Source organism: Eimeria acervulina, genomic scaffold (genome assembly GCF_000499425.1).
Source record: "Eimeria acervulina Houghton genomic scaffold, Eah_scaff579, whole genome shotgun sequence".
Classification (NCBI taxonomy): Eukaryota; Apicomplexa; class Conoidasida; order Eucoccidiorida; family Eimeriidae; genus Eimeria; species Eimeria acervulina.
Window position 1 is genome coordinate 5,224 of NW_013549712.1, and position 14,321 is coordinate 19,544.

The window sequence follows — 14,321 nt, forward strand, 5'->3', positions numbered from 1 at the left end:
TGTTGCTGCTGTTGTTGCTGTTGCCGTCGCTGATCCCTGTGCTGCCTAAGCTACTGCTGCTGGGCTGCTGCTGCAGTTGCTGCTGCTGCTATTTCTTCTTAAGAAGAATCCGCTGCAGCGGTTGTCTTAGCTCTGGCTGCTGCAGCTCAAATGCAAAAACAAATCGTGATGCTGCTGCTACTTGTGCTGTTGCAGCTGCTGCTGCAGTTGCTGCTGCAGTTGCTGCTGCAGTTTCTGCTGCAGTTGCTGCTGCTTTTAACACTTGCGACACGTGCAGACCGTGAACAGCAATTCGCTGCAGCAGTTGCTCCGCTTGCAGCAGCAGCTTCCGCAGCTGTTGCTGCTGATGTTGCTGCTGCTGTTGCTGTTGCTGCTGCAGTTGCCGTTGTTGTTGCTGTTGCTGCTGCTGGTGTAGCAGTTTCTGTTGCTGCTGCTGCTGTTGCTGCCGGTCACGGTATCGAAGGCCCTCCGGTCTCCAGCACGACGCAGCAGCAGCAACAGCAACAGCAGCAGCAGCAACAGCAGCAGCAGCAGCAGCGGCTCGCAACCCCACAACACAGAGGAAAGCCAAAGAAAAAAGAAAAACTCAATGAAGACACCTCCTTCTGGAGTTGGGATCCAGTAGTAGCAGCAGCAGCAGCAGCTGCACGACGTGCTGCTGGTACAGCTGTTGTTGCTGCTGCTGTTGCTGCTGTTACTGCGTCTTCTGCTGCGGCATAATGCAGCCAGCTTTCTTCTGTTATAAAAGATAATATACAATTGCTTCTTTCATCTCAATGTTCTTTGTATAACACCACAGACAGCCAGAGAGCAGCAGCTGCTGCTGCGCTGCAGCAGCAGCAGCAGCAGCAGACCGGGCCAGCAGCAGCAGCAGAGGCTTGAGCGCTGCTGCTGCTGCTGCTGCTGGAAGAACGGCTAAAATTAGGAGAAAGGTGCCTTTTAGACCATTTTTCTGAATGAAATGAGTCAAATAAATTCAAATATATGAAAATTAAATTTAAATAAATTAAATTTAAAGACAAACGGAAGGCACAGGCGGGAGAGGCGGCCAGAGAGAGGCGAGAAGACCGGGTGTACAGACAGCTGAGGCGTGCAGAGCCTCTTCAATGATCTTTTGAAATCTCTACTATTCTAAATGTTTATTTTGACTCAAATAAAGAGAAAAAAACAAACAAACTGCTGCAACGACGCCTGCTGAGGTGTACGTACACCGCACACACTCCGTGCTGCAGTTTCTCGCCTTTGTTTGTTTTTTTGCTCGGCTGTATGCTGATTTCCTTTTCTTCTTCTCCGTCTCCTACTCCTGGGCCTTGTCTTCTTTGACGCAGGGCCTCACTGCAGCAGCAGCAACAGCAGCAGCAGCAGCAGGACCAGCATCAGCAGCAACAGCAATACCAGCAACAGCAGCAGCAACAGCAGCAGCAGCACAAGGCCATCCCGGCTTTGCCTCTGCTCAGACATGCAGACCCTCTGCCTCTTATCTTATGTTTGCATGCACGGAGCCATCTCCTTCGGGGGGGCCCCGGGGGCCCCCAGAGGGGCCCCCAGAGGGGCCCCCCTTTAAGGGGGCCCCTGAGGGGCCCCGTGAGGGGCCCCTTCATAAGGTGTATATGCAGCTTAAGGCGCCTCCCTCTTTAAGTGAAGTTTCTTTGGGGGGCCCCCAGCCCCCTGTACCTCGGCACGTGCTGCAGCAGCAGCTACCTTCTCCTTTAGGTAGGGGGCCCCCGGGGGGCCCCCCAGAGAGCGTCGAGTCCTCTAATAACACATCAGGGGGCCCCCCAAGACAGCAGATGCACCAAATGAACTCCACACGCCTTTTTAGGGCCCCTAATAGTCTTCCTATAGAGCCCTCTCAACCACTAGGGGCCCCCAGGGGCCCCACAGGGGGGCCCCCAGGGGGCCCCGCAATGGGGCCTTTAAGGGGGCCCTTAGGGGGGTACTTAGGGGGGCCCCCATGGGGGCCCCCAGAGAGTCGTTCGACTGCCTTTTGTAAGGTTTTAGGGGGCCCCCAGGCATCAGGATGCTGCAGGCCGCTAATGAGAAAGGAGGAGCTGCTGCAGCTGCCGCTGCAGCAGGTGTTGCTGCTGCTTCCACCTGCAGCAGCAGCAGCTGTACGCGAGACAGTGCAGCAGCTGCTGCTGCCTGGAGATGCCCATGAAGCAGCATACGTACAGCAAGAGCAGCGATGTTGCTGTTGTCCCTACTGCAGCAGCAGGACCAGCAGCAGCATCAACAGGAGCAGCAGCAGCAGCAGCAGCAGCAGGAGAGGGCCTCTGCTGCAGGAGCCCTACAGATGCGCATTCTCCATCACCCCTGGGGGCCCCCAGGGCCCCCACGGGCAGCAGGTTGGTGACGAAGGGGCCCCCAGAAATAAGGGGGGCCCCCCTTGTGCTTCTTTTATTAAAGAAGCGAATATCATAACAACAGAAGAAGGGCCCACTGAAAGTTGTCTCTTGCTGCAGCAAGCCAGACAGCAGCAGCAGCAGCAGGAGCAGCAGCAACAGAAGCAAGAGCAGCAACAACAAGCTGAGCCGCCTGCCGTGCGGCTGCAACAGCAGCAACGAAAACAGCAGCAGCAACAAACACAGCAGCAGCTCCAGCTGCAGCACAGAGACAGGGAACAGATGCAGCTGCAACAGCAACAGCAGCAGCAACAGCAGCAAGAGCACCACGAGCACCAGGAGCAGCAGCCGCAGCAACACCAGCAACAGGAACCGCAGCAACAGCACCAGCAGCAACAGGAACAGCAGCAGCAACAGCAGCAGCAACAGCAGCAGCAGCAGCTTACCTGTTCTTTGCATGAACTTCACCTCTCCCAAGCCTATTCACAAACTGCTCTCCTGGGGGCCCCCTCAGGGGCCCCTGCTCCTTCGAGGGGGCCCCCAGCTGTGGGGGGCCCCTTAGAGGCCCCACCCCCACAGTGGCGCTGGCAAGTTTATAAGCAGCAGCAGCAGCAGCAGCAGCAGCAAGAACCGCAGCAGCGGCAACCGCAGCAGCAGATGGAATGCGAGGACTCTCCATCTTCGGGGCCTCAAGATAATCAAGCTGCAGCAGCAGCTGCAGCTGCTGCTGCTAGTGCTGCTGCTAGTGCTGCTGCTAGTGATGCTGCTGGTGCTGCTGGCGCACATCCGAAGAACAGCAGCAACACTTACGAACAGCAGCAGCAGCAGCAGCAGCAGTGCATTCACGGTGCTGCTGCTGCTGCTGCTTCTATCTGTAGCTGTGTTGCAGCTTCCTTAAGGGCTTCTCCCTCTTGGGGCCCCTCAGCAAAATATGCAGAGCATGACGACAGCAGCAAACACCAACAGCAACCAAACAAAGGGGCCCCCAAGGGGGCCCTCATGGGGGCCCCCGAAGGGGCCCCCCCTGTCGAACTGCAGCCGCTGCAGCGAGGGAGGCAGCAGCAGCTTGCAGAGGGGGGCCCAGAGGCAGCTGAGGCCTGCCGAGTGTACAGCAACAGCAGCAGCAGCAGCAACAACAACAACAACGAAGACAGCAGCAGCATCAGCAGCAGCAGCATCAGCAGCAGCAGCAGCAGGCGCCACACTGTGCCGCTGCCGCCGCAAGAGCAGCAGATTGTGCCTACGATCGCGAAGCAGCTGCAGCAGCGTGGCGTACTTAAAGAGGCCCCCTGGATCTCTTCTTCCTTTCCCGCTGCTGCTAGCAGCAGTGCCCTGTACGGCAGCAACAGCAGCAGCAGCAGCGGCGGCACCAGCAGCAGCGGCGGCACCAGCAGCAGCAGCAGGCTTAGCGGTGCAGACTGGCGAGACTTCTGCAGCATCGACGAAGAAGAGGGTTCAGAGATGGGGCCCCCTGGGGGGCCCCCCTCATTAAGTGAACCCTTTGTGGGGCCCCCATCAGGAGAGGGGCCCCCTAGGGGCCCCCCATCAGGGGAGGGGGCCCCTGGGGGGCCCCCCTGGGGGCCCCCCTTGGGAGCCCCCTCCAGTAGGAGGGGCCCCCAAGAATATTTGCGGCGGCGGCCTGAGAGGGTGGTGATGCAGAAGACGAACAAAGCGGAAGTATTGAATTTCTCGCATGTAAAAAGTGTTGTTAGAAATGAATGCTGGAGGTCAAGCAAAAGGGTGCAGCAGCAGCAGCAGCAGCAGCAGCAGCAGCAACAGCAGGAGAAGGAGAAGGAGCAGCAGAAAGAGCAGCAGAAGGAACAGCAGCAGCTTCGCCGCATTGCAAGGGGAAACGAAGCACTGAAACAGCAGAAGCAGCTACAGCAACTGCAGCAGCAGCAGAACACGCAAAGGCAGCAGCAGCAGCAGCAGCAGCAGCAATACAAGCAACCACAGCCGCAACAGCAGCTGCAGCAGCAGCAGCAGCCAGCCGCGAAAAGCTCTGCAAGCCGGTAAGCAACAAACCCTAAACCCTAAATTGTAGAGACAAGGGGAAGTAGAGTTTAACTAGACCGCCTTTCCGGTTGCTGCGGTTGCTGCTGCTGCTGCTGCCGCATCCGCTGCTGCTGTGTCTTGCGCTGCTGCTGCTTCAGAGGTGGAGTGCAGCAGCAGGTACGACGCGTTTCGTTTCTGCTGCGGCCAGAAACAAGGAAACTGTCTGGCGGCGTTGCTGCTGCTGCTGGTGCAGTTGCTGCTGCTGCTGCTGCTGCTGCTGCTGCACCTGCTGCTTTAGCAGAAGCCTCTCCGCAAGACCAGGGCTGTCCTCAGTGGGTGTCGCGTGGGTACAACCCTGCAGAGCAGCAGCACGCACAGCAGAAGCAGCAGCAGAAGCAGCAGCAGCAGCAGCAGCAGCAGCAGATGCATGCAGTGCCCGACGGCCTCGTAAAGGATTTTGTTTCACCCTGCAGTTATCTCCCTTACTTACCTCGAACCAACCGCATAGGGGCCCCCTCGGGGGGCCCCCTTGGGGGCCCCGCTGGAAGCCCCTCTGGGAGCCCCACAGGGGGGGCCTCTGGGGGCCCCTCTAGGGGCCCCTCTTCTGTTTCTGTTTTGAAGTCAGAATGCAGAAAAGAAGAAGTAAAAAAGGATAAAGAAATAAATAAAGAAAAACGCATGCAAGAGACACCCGACACGTACTCGTACACAGATTGTAAGCCAAGGGTTTAGGGTTTAGGGTTTGGAGATTAAGGGTAAATAAGTAAGGGCTTCACAATTAGGGTTTAGGGCTAAGGAGGATTCAGGAGCTAGGGTTTGAACGAGGGAGGCAGGACGGGGTTTAGGGTTTAGGGTTTAGGGTTTGTGGTTGCGCAGGGACTGAGGACGATGCAGAAGAGAGCGAAGAAGAGTAGAAGGCAAGCGGTTTAATCTCAGCCTCTTCAGGTGTCTCCGAGGGTTTAGGGTTTAGGGTTTAGGGTTGCATGCAAAGGCCTGCCTACTAAACCCCAACTCCCTGCACTGCAGGCGCATGCAAAAATGCATGCAAAAAGAAGAAGCTGCATGCATGCAAACAGCATGCATGCACTTGCATGCATACAAACAGCAAGCATGCACTTGCATGCATACAAGCAGCATGCATGCACTTGCATGCATACAAACAGCATGCAAGCATTGCATGCATTTGCATGCATGCAACTTGCATGCATTTGCATGCATGCAAATTGCATGCATTTGCATGCATGCAACTTGCTAGCATGCAAGTGCATGCATGCAAACACCATGCATGCAGTTGAATTTGCATGCATGGGGCTTGCGGCACATCAAAGCCGCCAGCTTATATAAACAGACAGCCACGAAAGCCCCAAATTTGACCGCATGCATGCATGCATGCATGCATGCGCCAAGTGCATGCGTTTTGTTTCGGGGCTGCGTTTTCTTTTTGTTTTTTGTGCTGAATTTGTTGTGGGGCTTTTCTTTAGATGTTGGTTCCCTCATCGTTCGCCAGCTAATTCTTTTTTCTTTTAATTAAACTAACTCAAACAGGGCCCCTTTAAAATGCTTCTTTTAAGGGCCCCTTAAAAGGACTTAGGGGGCCCCTTCAAAGCCTTAGGGGGCCCCTTAGGGGCCCTCGGGGGCCCCTTCAAGGCCTTTGGGGGCCCCTACAAAGCCTTAGGAAGGCCCTATACAGTGCCCCTTAAAGATCCTTAGGGGCCCCCCATTTAAAGGCCCTTTGGGGCCCCTCTTCAATGCCCTTTTTAAAGGCCCCCTAAAGGGCCTACCTAGGAGTCTCCTTAAGGGCCCTAAAGGGCCCCTTAAAGACCCTCAGGGGCCCCTTCAAAGGCCCTAAGGGGCCCCTCAAAGGCCCCTTTTAAAGGCCCTCAAGGGCCCCTTTTAAAAGCCCTGTGGGGCCCCTCAAAGGCCCTCGGGGGCCCCTCAAGGAGCCCCTGTGGGGGCCCACCAGAGGGCCCTTCTGTTAGTAGGCTGTCTCTTTCTGCTGCAGTTGCTGCAGTTGTCTCTTTTCAAATGTCTTTAGGGGCTTCTGCCCCCAGCAGATAGAGGCCCTTCTCTAATGCCTGCTGCACTGCTCTACTGACTAGCAGCCGCTCCGGGTGTACGTACACCTCATCTTCTGCCGCTCCCTCCTGTTGCTGTTGCTGTTGTTGTTGCTGCTGCTGCTGCTGCTCTTGCTGCTGCTGCTGCTGCTGTTTCTGCTCTTGCTGGTGTTGCTGCCGAGACTTATCCCCTTGCGACTCGAGTGCAGCGACGCTGTTGCTGCCGCTGCTGCTGCTGCTGTTGCTCTTGCTGCTGCTGCTGCTGCTGCTGCTGCTGCAGATGACATGACATTGTTCATAGAAGCGGTTGAAGGCATTCCCCAAGTCTAACAAGTAAGAGACAAGTATAGACGGGTCTAAGCACCCAACGCTGCGGTGTACATACACCCCAAAACTCGCAGCCTTTGCTGCTAACCTCCGCTCAACTTCAGACAACACGTAGGGGGCCCCCAAAGAAGAACCCCTGAGGACCCTCAGAGGGGCCCCCCTGGAGGCCCCCTCTGGGGCCTCCCCGAGGGTACCTAGAGGGGCCCCCGTGGGGGCCCCCTTGGGGGCCCCTGGTTCGGAGTTTCTGCGCGTAAGGAGTGCTGAAGAAAGACAGCAGAAGAATGTAAAGCAAGCGATTGCTGTTGCATGCAGCAGCAACAGCAGCATTAGCAACAACAGCAGCAGCAGCAACAACAACTACAGCAGCAGCAGCAGCAGCAGCAGCAGGGCTGTGGAGAGACACCACAGGTAGGGGAGGAGGTTGGCGAGAGCAAACGCAATTTAAAAGAATAAATTTTGAGTTATTCGACTAAAAAGAAATAAGCACAGATGGCACAAAGAGAAAAAGACAGAGAAAAACACAAAAACAAACACAAAGATATATATATATATATAAATGCATCTATATATATGGAGATGTAAATATAAATATTTATAAATATATATATATATAGAGAGAGAGAGAGAAAGACAAAGAGAAAAGGGATGTATATATATATATATATTATTTATATATACAGAGAGAGAGAGAGAGATGTACATACACATTATATATATATAATATATATATACAGGTTATTAATAATAAAAAAGAGTATTCATTTACCTTCTGCTTTCTCGCATATTGCTGCAGCGCGGCGATTGGCATAGAGAGCAGAAAAAGAAGAGAAAAGGGAGGGGCCCCCGGGGGCCCCACACCGCTGGGGGGCCCCCAGACTAAACCCTAATATCCATAGGCGCAGCAGCGCTCCTGCTGCAGCAGCAACAACAGCAGCAGATAACAACACAGCAACATGTTGCTGCTAGGAAAAAATCCTGCTGCTGCTGCTGCTCCTGCTGCTTGTGTTCCGGCTACTGTTGTTGTTGATTTTGCTGCTGCTCCTGCTGTTGATGTTGTACTGCTGCTGCTGCTGCTGCTTCACGTCCTATACCCGCTGCTGCTGCTGCAGCAACAGCAATAACAGCACTGGCAGCAGCAGAACCAAAAGCAACACCAGCAGCAACACCAGCCGCAGCAGCAGCAGCAACAGCAACAGCACCAGCAACAGCAGCAGCAACAGCAGCAGCAACAGCAACAGCAACAGCAGCAGCAGCAACTTACTCATAGCCTCTGCCCTTTCCCTTATTGCGGAGTCGGAGAGGCCCGGCCGTCTTCGTCTTAACTCCTTCTCTGCAAACCACGCAAACCCTAAACCCTAAACCCTAAACCCTAAGCCTTAAACCCTAAACCCTAGACCCTCAAACATGCGCCTAAGGGTGCAACGGCCCCCCCTGCCTCGACAGAAGCCTGAGACTCCGTCCAAACCCTAAACCCTAAACCCTAAACCCTAGAGCAGATATGTAGAACTTGCTGCATCCTTGACCGTACAAGCCCTAAACCCTAAACCCTAGATGTTATAGACCCTGAACCACAGATTCCTAACCATGCACCCTAAACCCTAAACCCTAAACCCTAAACCCTAAACCCTAGGCCTTACCTGCAATCTGCAGCATTTCCGGTATAACCTGCTCTACGCCGTTTGCTGCTGCTCTCGATGATAGCTTCTCCCCTGTGGGGCCCCTCACAAGCCCAGTGCCTAGGTGCTGCACATACACCCTGCGCTTCTGCTGCTGCAGCTGCTGCTGCAGCTGCTGCTGCTGCTGCTGCTGCTGCTGCTGCGCCGGGAGGTGTTGGTGTTGCTGCTCCGGCTTCTGTTGATAGTGCTCCTGCTGCTGCTGGTGCTCCTGCTGCTTCTGTTTCTGCTGCTGCTGCTGCTGCTGATAAGGTGCTGGGTGCAGCAGGTGCTGCAGCAGAGGGTTTTGTTTATTGTTTGCTGCAGCAAGCGTTTTATTTGTAATTAAATAAACTCCGAGAGAAAATAAACGAGAGAAGTGAGGCCTTTGATCTTCATCCGTAGCCACCAGCACCCAATCCACACCGCTATCCACCCTGAACCCAAACCCTAAACCCTAAACCCTAAACCCTAAACCCTTGTAAACCCTAGTAAACCCTAGTATAAATCCTAAGCCCTGGTAAAACCTAAACCCTAAACCCCGATTTATAACCCACACAACCAAAGCAGCAGCACTTCTGCAGCAAATAAAGGGAAGGCCTTACAAAGGGCCTATGATCAAGGGTTTAGGGTTTAGGGTTTAGGGTTTAGGGTTTAGGGTTTACCTGGCTTTAAGCGCAGCAAGGTCCGTAGCAATGTAGGTGTACGTCCCTCCCTGCCTTCGAATGGCGACTGAAGAAGGGTGCTGCTGCTGCTGCTGCTGTTGCTGCTGCTGCAGCACTGTCTGTGGGAGTCGCGCATTTAAGGGGCTCGTGCTGCTTTTGCTAGCGTTGTTGTTGTTGCCGCTGCTGCTGCTGCTGCTGCTGCTGCTGCTGGTGTTGCCGTTGCTGCTGTTGCTGCTACTGTTTGCTTCAGGTGGTAGCAGCAAGCCCTTGGCCTCTAACAGATCTATCAGCTGCTGCATGCGCTGCAGCTGCTGCTGCTCCCCGTCTGCTGCTTGAGGAGACAACCGCAGCAGCCGCAGCTGGTGGGCGAACCGCTGCAGCAGCAGCAGATGCAGCAGCAGCAGGTGAAGCAGCAGATGCAGCAGCAGATGCAGAAGCGGCAGCAGTACAGAATCAGCACCGACGAAATCAGCAGCAGCAGAAGCACCAGCAGCACATGCAGCAACAGCAGAGAAGCAGCAGCAGCACAAGCAGTAACAGCAACAGAAGCAGCAGTAGCAGCAGCAGCAGCAGCAGCAAAGGTGTTGCGGTTTGCGGAGACAGAAGAGTAAAAAATAAAAATAAGAATAAATAATAACTATAAACAAACAAAAAACATAAATAATTATAAATTAACAAAAATTAAACAAACAAACAAAACAGAAAAAAAAACAAAAGGCGACAAAAATAAACAGAGACAAATAAAAACAAAAATAAATAAATAAATAAATATAAACAAATATAAATAAATATAAATAAATATAAATAAATATAAATAAATATAAATATAAATAAATAAATATAAACAAAAGAAAGAAAGAGAGACGCCGCACCTGAGTTGAAACCGTTTTAATTTTGCTGCTGTCTCCAACTGTCTCCTCGTCTCCGCTCACCAACAAACCCAAGCAGCAAACAGCAGCAGCAGCAAACGTCCGAACAGAATCATACAGACGCATGCAGCTCTGCACAAACACCATCACAACCTCTTGCTGCTGTTGCTGCTGCTGCTGCTGCACCTGTCAATGCTGCTTCTGCTGCTGCTGCTGCACCTGCTGATGTCGCTGCAGCTATACCTGCTGATATTGCTGATTCTGCTGCTGCTGCTGCTGTGCCTGCTGCAGCAGCACATACTGCTGCTTTTGCTACTGCTGCTGCTGTTGCTAGTTTTCTCAAAGCGTGCATGCAAAAGCAGAAGCTGCTGCAGCAGCAACTGAAGCAGCGGCAGCAGCAGCAGCAACAGCAACTGCTGTCTTTGCTGCTGCTTCCCTAGGTGCCGGTCCTACCGCACGCGGTGCTACCGCCGCAGCTCTTCTTGCTGCTGCGGCTGCTGCTGCTGCTGTTGTGCATGCACCCTTACCGCATAGGCCTGAGTAAGATTAAGTTGAGGGTTGGGCTTCGCTTCTTTTGCAAGCTGCTGCCAGTTGATGATGCTGCCTGCTGCTGCTTCCCTCCTACCTTCCTGCTGCTGCTGCTGCAGCTGCTGCTCCTGTTCCTCTAATGCTGCCTCTAGAGCGGCCATATGCGAGACGAAGGCTTCAACCTCTGCGTCACTTACTAGGCAAGCTTCTGCTGCTGGTGCTGCTGCTTCTGCTGCTGCTGCTGCTGCTGCTGCTGGTGTTGGTCGAGGCGCAGGCCTGTACTGGGGAGGAGTCTCTGCAACAACAGCTTCTGCTGCAGCGAGCAGCAACGCCGCAGGAGACACCGGAGATCTTAGTCCTCCCTTGCTGCTGTTGCTGCAGCTCCTGCTGCTGCTGCTGCTGCACCAGCTGCTGCTATAGCAGCAGCAAAAACTCCATAGGCAGGAGCCAAAGCAGCAGCAGCAGCAACAGAAAGAACAGCAACAACGCAATAGAACGAGGCGGATGCTGCGAACAGCAGCAACAGCAACAACTGCTGCAGCAGCAACAGCAACGGAAGCAGCAGCAGCAACAGCAACGAAAGCAGCAGCAGCAGCAGCAGCAGCAAACATCGAGGGAATTATTACACGGGGGAGGCCAAGGCGGTCTGGATCACGTATCATCTGCTGCAGCAGCTGCAGCAGCAAATCGTCTCTCAGCCGGAAGCTTATAAAGCTGCAGCAACAGCAGCAACAGCAACAACAGCACCAGCAGCAGCAAGCAGCTCTGCATAAGCATGATGCACCGCAGTGGTCATGCTGCTGACGCTGCTGCAGCAGGACATGCCTTGAGGCAGCAGCAGCAACAACAACAACACTATTAGCAGCAGCAACAGCAGCAGCAGCAGCAACAACAACAACACTATTAGCAGCAGCAATAGCAGCAGCAGCAGCAACAGCAGCAGCAGCAGCAACAGCAGCAGCAACAGCAGCAGAGTGTTTACCCTTTCCCAGTGTATTCTGCTGCTGAGCAAAGGGCCTTAATTGTTTGATTGTCTCTCCAAAGGGATGCAGCAAATGCAACACCTTCGAGATTGTCTTCACGTGCTGCTGTTGTTGCTGCTGCTGCTTCTGTTGCTGCTGCTGCACCTGTCGCCGCTCCTGCTGCTGCTGCTGCGCTCATAGGTGCAGCGGACCTGTCTGTTCCTCTACTGAAGGTTTCTGTATTCGCCTGTCGTTGCTGCTGCTGCTGCTGTTGCTGCTGCTGCTGCTGTTGCTGCTTCAGCAGTGCGGCGATATTTGCCTGCAGCTCATAGCCCTCAACTGCGGGGCTGGCGGGGGTTACTTGGAGCTGCAGCAGCAGACACCCTAAACGCTAAACCCTAAACCCTAAACCCTCAGACAAAACGCATGAAAAGAAAACAGCCTTCAGTGTGGCTACCAACGGCAGCTGAGACGTAAAGAGGCTTTGAGGTTTACTGTCTACTAGGGTTTAGGGTTTAGGGTTTAGGGTTTAGGGTTTAGGGTTTACGGGGTAGGGTTTAGGGTTTAGGGTTTAGGGTTTTGTACCTTGAGGGTTTGGCAGCAAATGCCGGCTTTCTTCGCGTGGGCTCGCAGCTGCTCTTCTATGCAGCAGCAAACATCTTGTAGTGTCTGTACATTCAAGTTGTTGTTGCTGCTGCTGCTGTTACTGCTGCTGCTGCCTGTGCAGCTGCTGTAGCTGGTGCTGTCGCTTCTTCCTGTGCTGCTGCTGCTGTTGCTGCTGCTGCTGCTGCTGCTGCTGCTTAGGGAGAGCAGCCTCATGCTGCTGCAGCGGGGAGTTGCCTTCTCACCGCGTACACCCAGCTGGAGAGAAAACAATCGATGCTGCTGCTGCTGCTGTTGCTGCTGCTGCTGCTGCTGCTGCTGCTGCTGATGCTGCTGCTGCCGGGGCCCTAGGAAACGGAGGCCCTGGTGTATGTACAGCGGAGAGTAAACCCCCATCGATGAAGCCCTCAGCAGCAGAGAAGACGTCGTACGAGGCTCTTGATGCACGCAGATTGCTGCTGCAACCGGTACTGCTGCTGCTGCTGCTGCTGCTGTTGCTGCTGCTGCGGTTGCTGCTGTCATTAGCAGCATCACAGACGGCAGCGGCAGCTGCTCCAGCTTCTCACGCCCTGTCTGCACCCCTTTCTTTCGCTGCTGCTGCTGCTGCTTCTGCTGCTGCTGCCGCTGCAACAGCAGCAGCAGCAGCAGCAGCAGCAGCACAAACGGTGCGACCGTCAACGGCAGTAGTAGCGACGACGGCATCAGCAGCAACAGCAGGAGCAGCAGCTCGCGCTGCTGCTGCAGCCTGGGGAAGTGTCTCCGCTGCAGCAGCAGCAGCGGCAACAGGACTCCCCCTGGCATCCATTTTGCATGTGCTGCTGCATCTGGCCTTGCTGCTGCTGCTGCTGCTGCTGCTGCTGCTGCTGCTGCTGCAGCACTTCTACAGGGGGATGACTCCATCCCTATGGATATAGGGGGCCCCTTGGGGGCCCCCCTTCATTTGGTTGCACTCCGTTAGGAAGAGGACACAGCGCTCCCGTGCTGCTGCTGCTGCTGCTGCTGCTGCTGTTGCTGCTGCTGCTGTTGCTGCTGCTGTTGTTGCTGCTGTGTTGCTGCAGTCTTCATATGTAGAGACATTAATTCAGCGTCTCTTTTTTGTTTTTGCTGCGGTTTATGCGCACAGCGTGGAAGGCCGGAAGGGGGCCCCCAGAGGGACCCCAGGCAATGAAAACCCTAAACCCTAAACCCTAAACCCTTACACACAAGTTAGAAATGAGTTTAAGCGGTTTATTTGGACCGGGATATTCAAACCCTAAACCCTAAACCCTAAACCCTCAAGACACCTGCGACCGATTGAGAGGCCCCCCTGACCGCCCTAGGGTTTAGGGTTTAGGGTTTTTATTTACTACCTGCTACTGCAAATAAGCAGTAGGAATTTTATATAAACCCTAAACTTTAAACCCTGTCTCCTACTTATAAACCCTAAACCCTAAACCCTAAACCCTCGTTACCCCACCCATGCTCGACCCTCGGCTGCTGAGGGCCCCAGATGAGGTCAGCCCTAAACCCTAAACCCTAAACCCTAAACCCTAAACCCTAAACCCGAACCCTAAACCCTAAACCATAAACCCTAAACCCTAAACCCTAAACCGTAGTTTGTTTTAAGTGGGATATGCAAGGGCTTGAAAGCCCCTACAGAAGTTTATAGCAGCTGACAGCCTTGCTATGAAGCGAGCAGCAGCAGCAACAACAACAGCAGCAGCTGCTGCTGCTGCTACAGCAGCAGCTGTTGCTGCTGCAGCTACGACAGCAGACAAGGAGCACCAAACTGTTTTCTGGCTGCATCTCTGCCTAATGATTTGCTGCAGCTTGTTGCTGCTGCTGCTGCTGCTGCAGCAATAGCTGCAGCAGTGTTGTTGTTGTTTTTGCTGCTGCTGCTGCTGCAATGTTGCAGCAAAAATGCTGTAGCCACACTGTTGCCGTCCTGCTGCTGGTGCTGACATTGCCCATGCTGCTGCTGTCATGGCTGCTGCTGCTGCTGTTCCTGCTGCTGTTGCTGCTGATGTTGCTGCTGCTGTTGCTGCTGCTGCTGCTGCTGCTGTGGGGCCTCAGCCTCTGCTGTGCGTGGTTCTTCCTGCTGCTGCTTCCACGTATCTGCTGCTGCTGCCCGCTGCTGCTGTTCCCTTGGCTGCTGCTGCTGCCAAGGCTGCTGCTGCCATGGCTGCTGCTGCCATGGCTGTTGCTGCTGCTGCCATGGCTGTTGCTGCTGCTGCTGCCATGGCTGTTGCTGCTGCTGCCATGGCTGCTGCTGGTGCTGCCACGGCTGCTGCTGCTGCTGCCATGGCTGCTGCTGCCACTGTGGTGGCTGCTGCTGTTGCCATGGC

At 54.3% G+C, this 14,321-nt stretch overlaps 3 protein-coding genes across 3 annotated transcripts in view; 1 reads left to right on the forward strand and 2 right to left on the reverse strand.

The window, feature by feature from the left end:
- Positions 1-718, reverse strand: part of EAH_00043400 (hypothetical protein, conserved) — a gene marked incomplete at both ends in the record, with an annotated part of 2,729 nt that extends 2,011 nt beyond the window's left edge. The window contains 2 exons of the mRNA XM_013394975.1: positions 280-473; positions 699-718. Of these exons, the coding sequence (XP_013250429.1) occupies positions 280-473; positions 699-718 (214 nt within the window). The remainder of the gene's footprint in view (positions 1-279; positions 474-698) is intronic.
- Positions 719-1,484: 766 nt separating this feature from the next.
- EAH_00043410 (hypothetical protein, conserved) lies at positions 1,485-5,251 on the forward strand (the record flags this gene model as incomplete). The annotated part of the gene is made up of 3 exons (XM_013394976.1): positions 1,485-4,354; positions 4,496-5,052; positions 5,214-5,251. The coding sequence occupies 3 exons, from the start codon at positions 1,485-1,487 to the stop codon at positions 5,249-5,251; spliced, it is 3,465 nt and encodes a 1,154-aa protein (XP_013250430.1).
- A 1,107-nt stretch (positions 5,252-6,358) lies between these two features.
- EAH_00043420 (arginyl-tRNA synthetase, putative) lies at positions 6,359-14,321 on the reverse strand (the record flags this gene model as incomplete). The annotated part of the gene is made up of 9 exons (XM_013394977.1): positions 6,359-6,978; positions 7,980-8,048; positions 8,356-8,807; positions 9,036-9,409; positions 10,432-10,846; positions 11,415-11,761; positions 11,980-12,621; positions 13,449-13,505; positions 13,939-14,321. Coding segments are annotated over 9 exons (3,359 nt in total), but the record flags the coding sequence as incomplete, so codon positions are not given.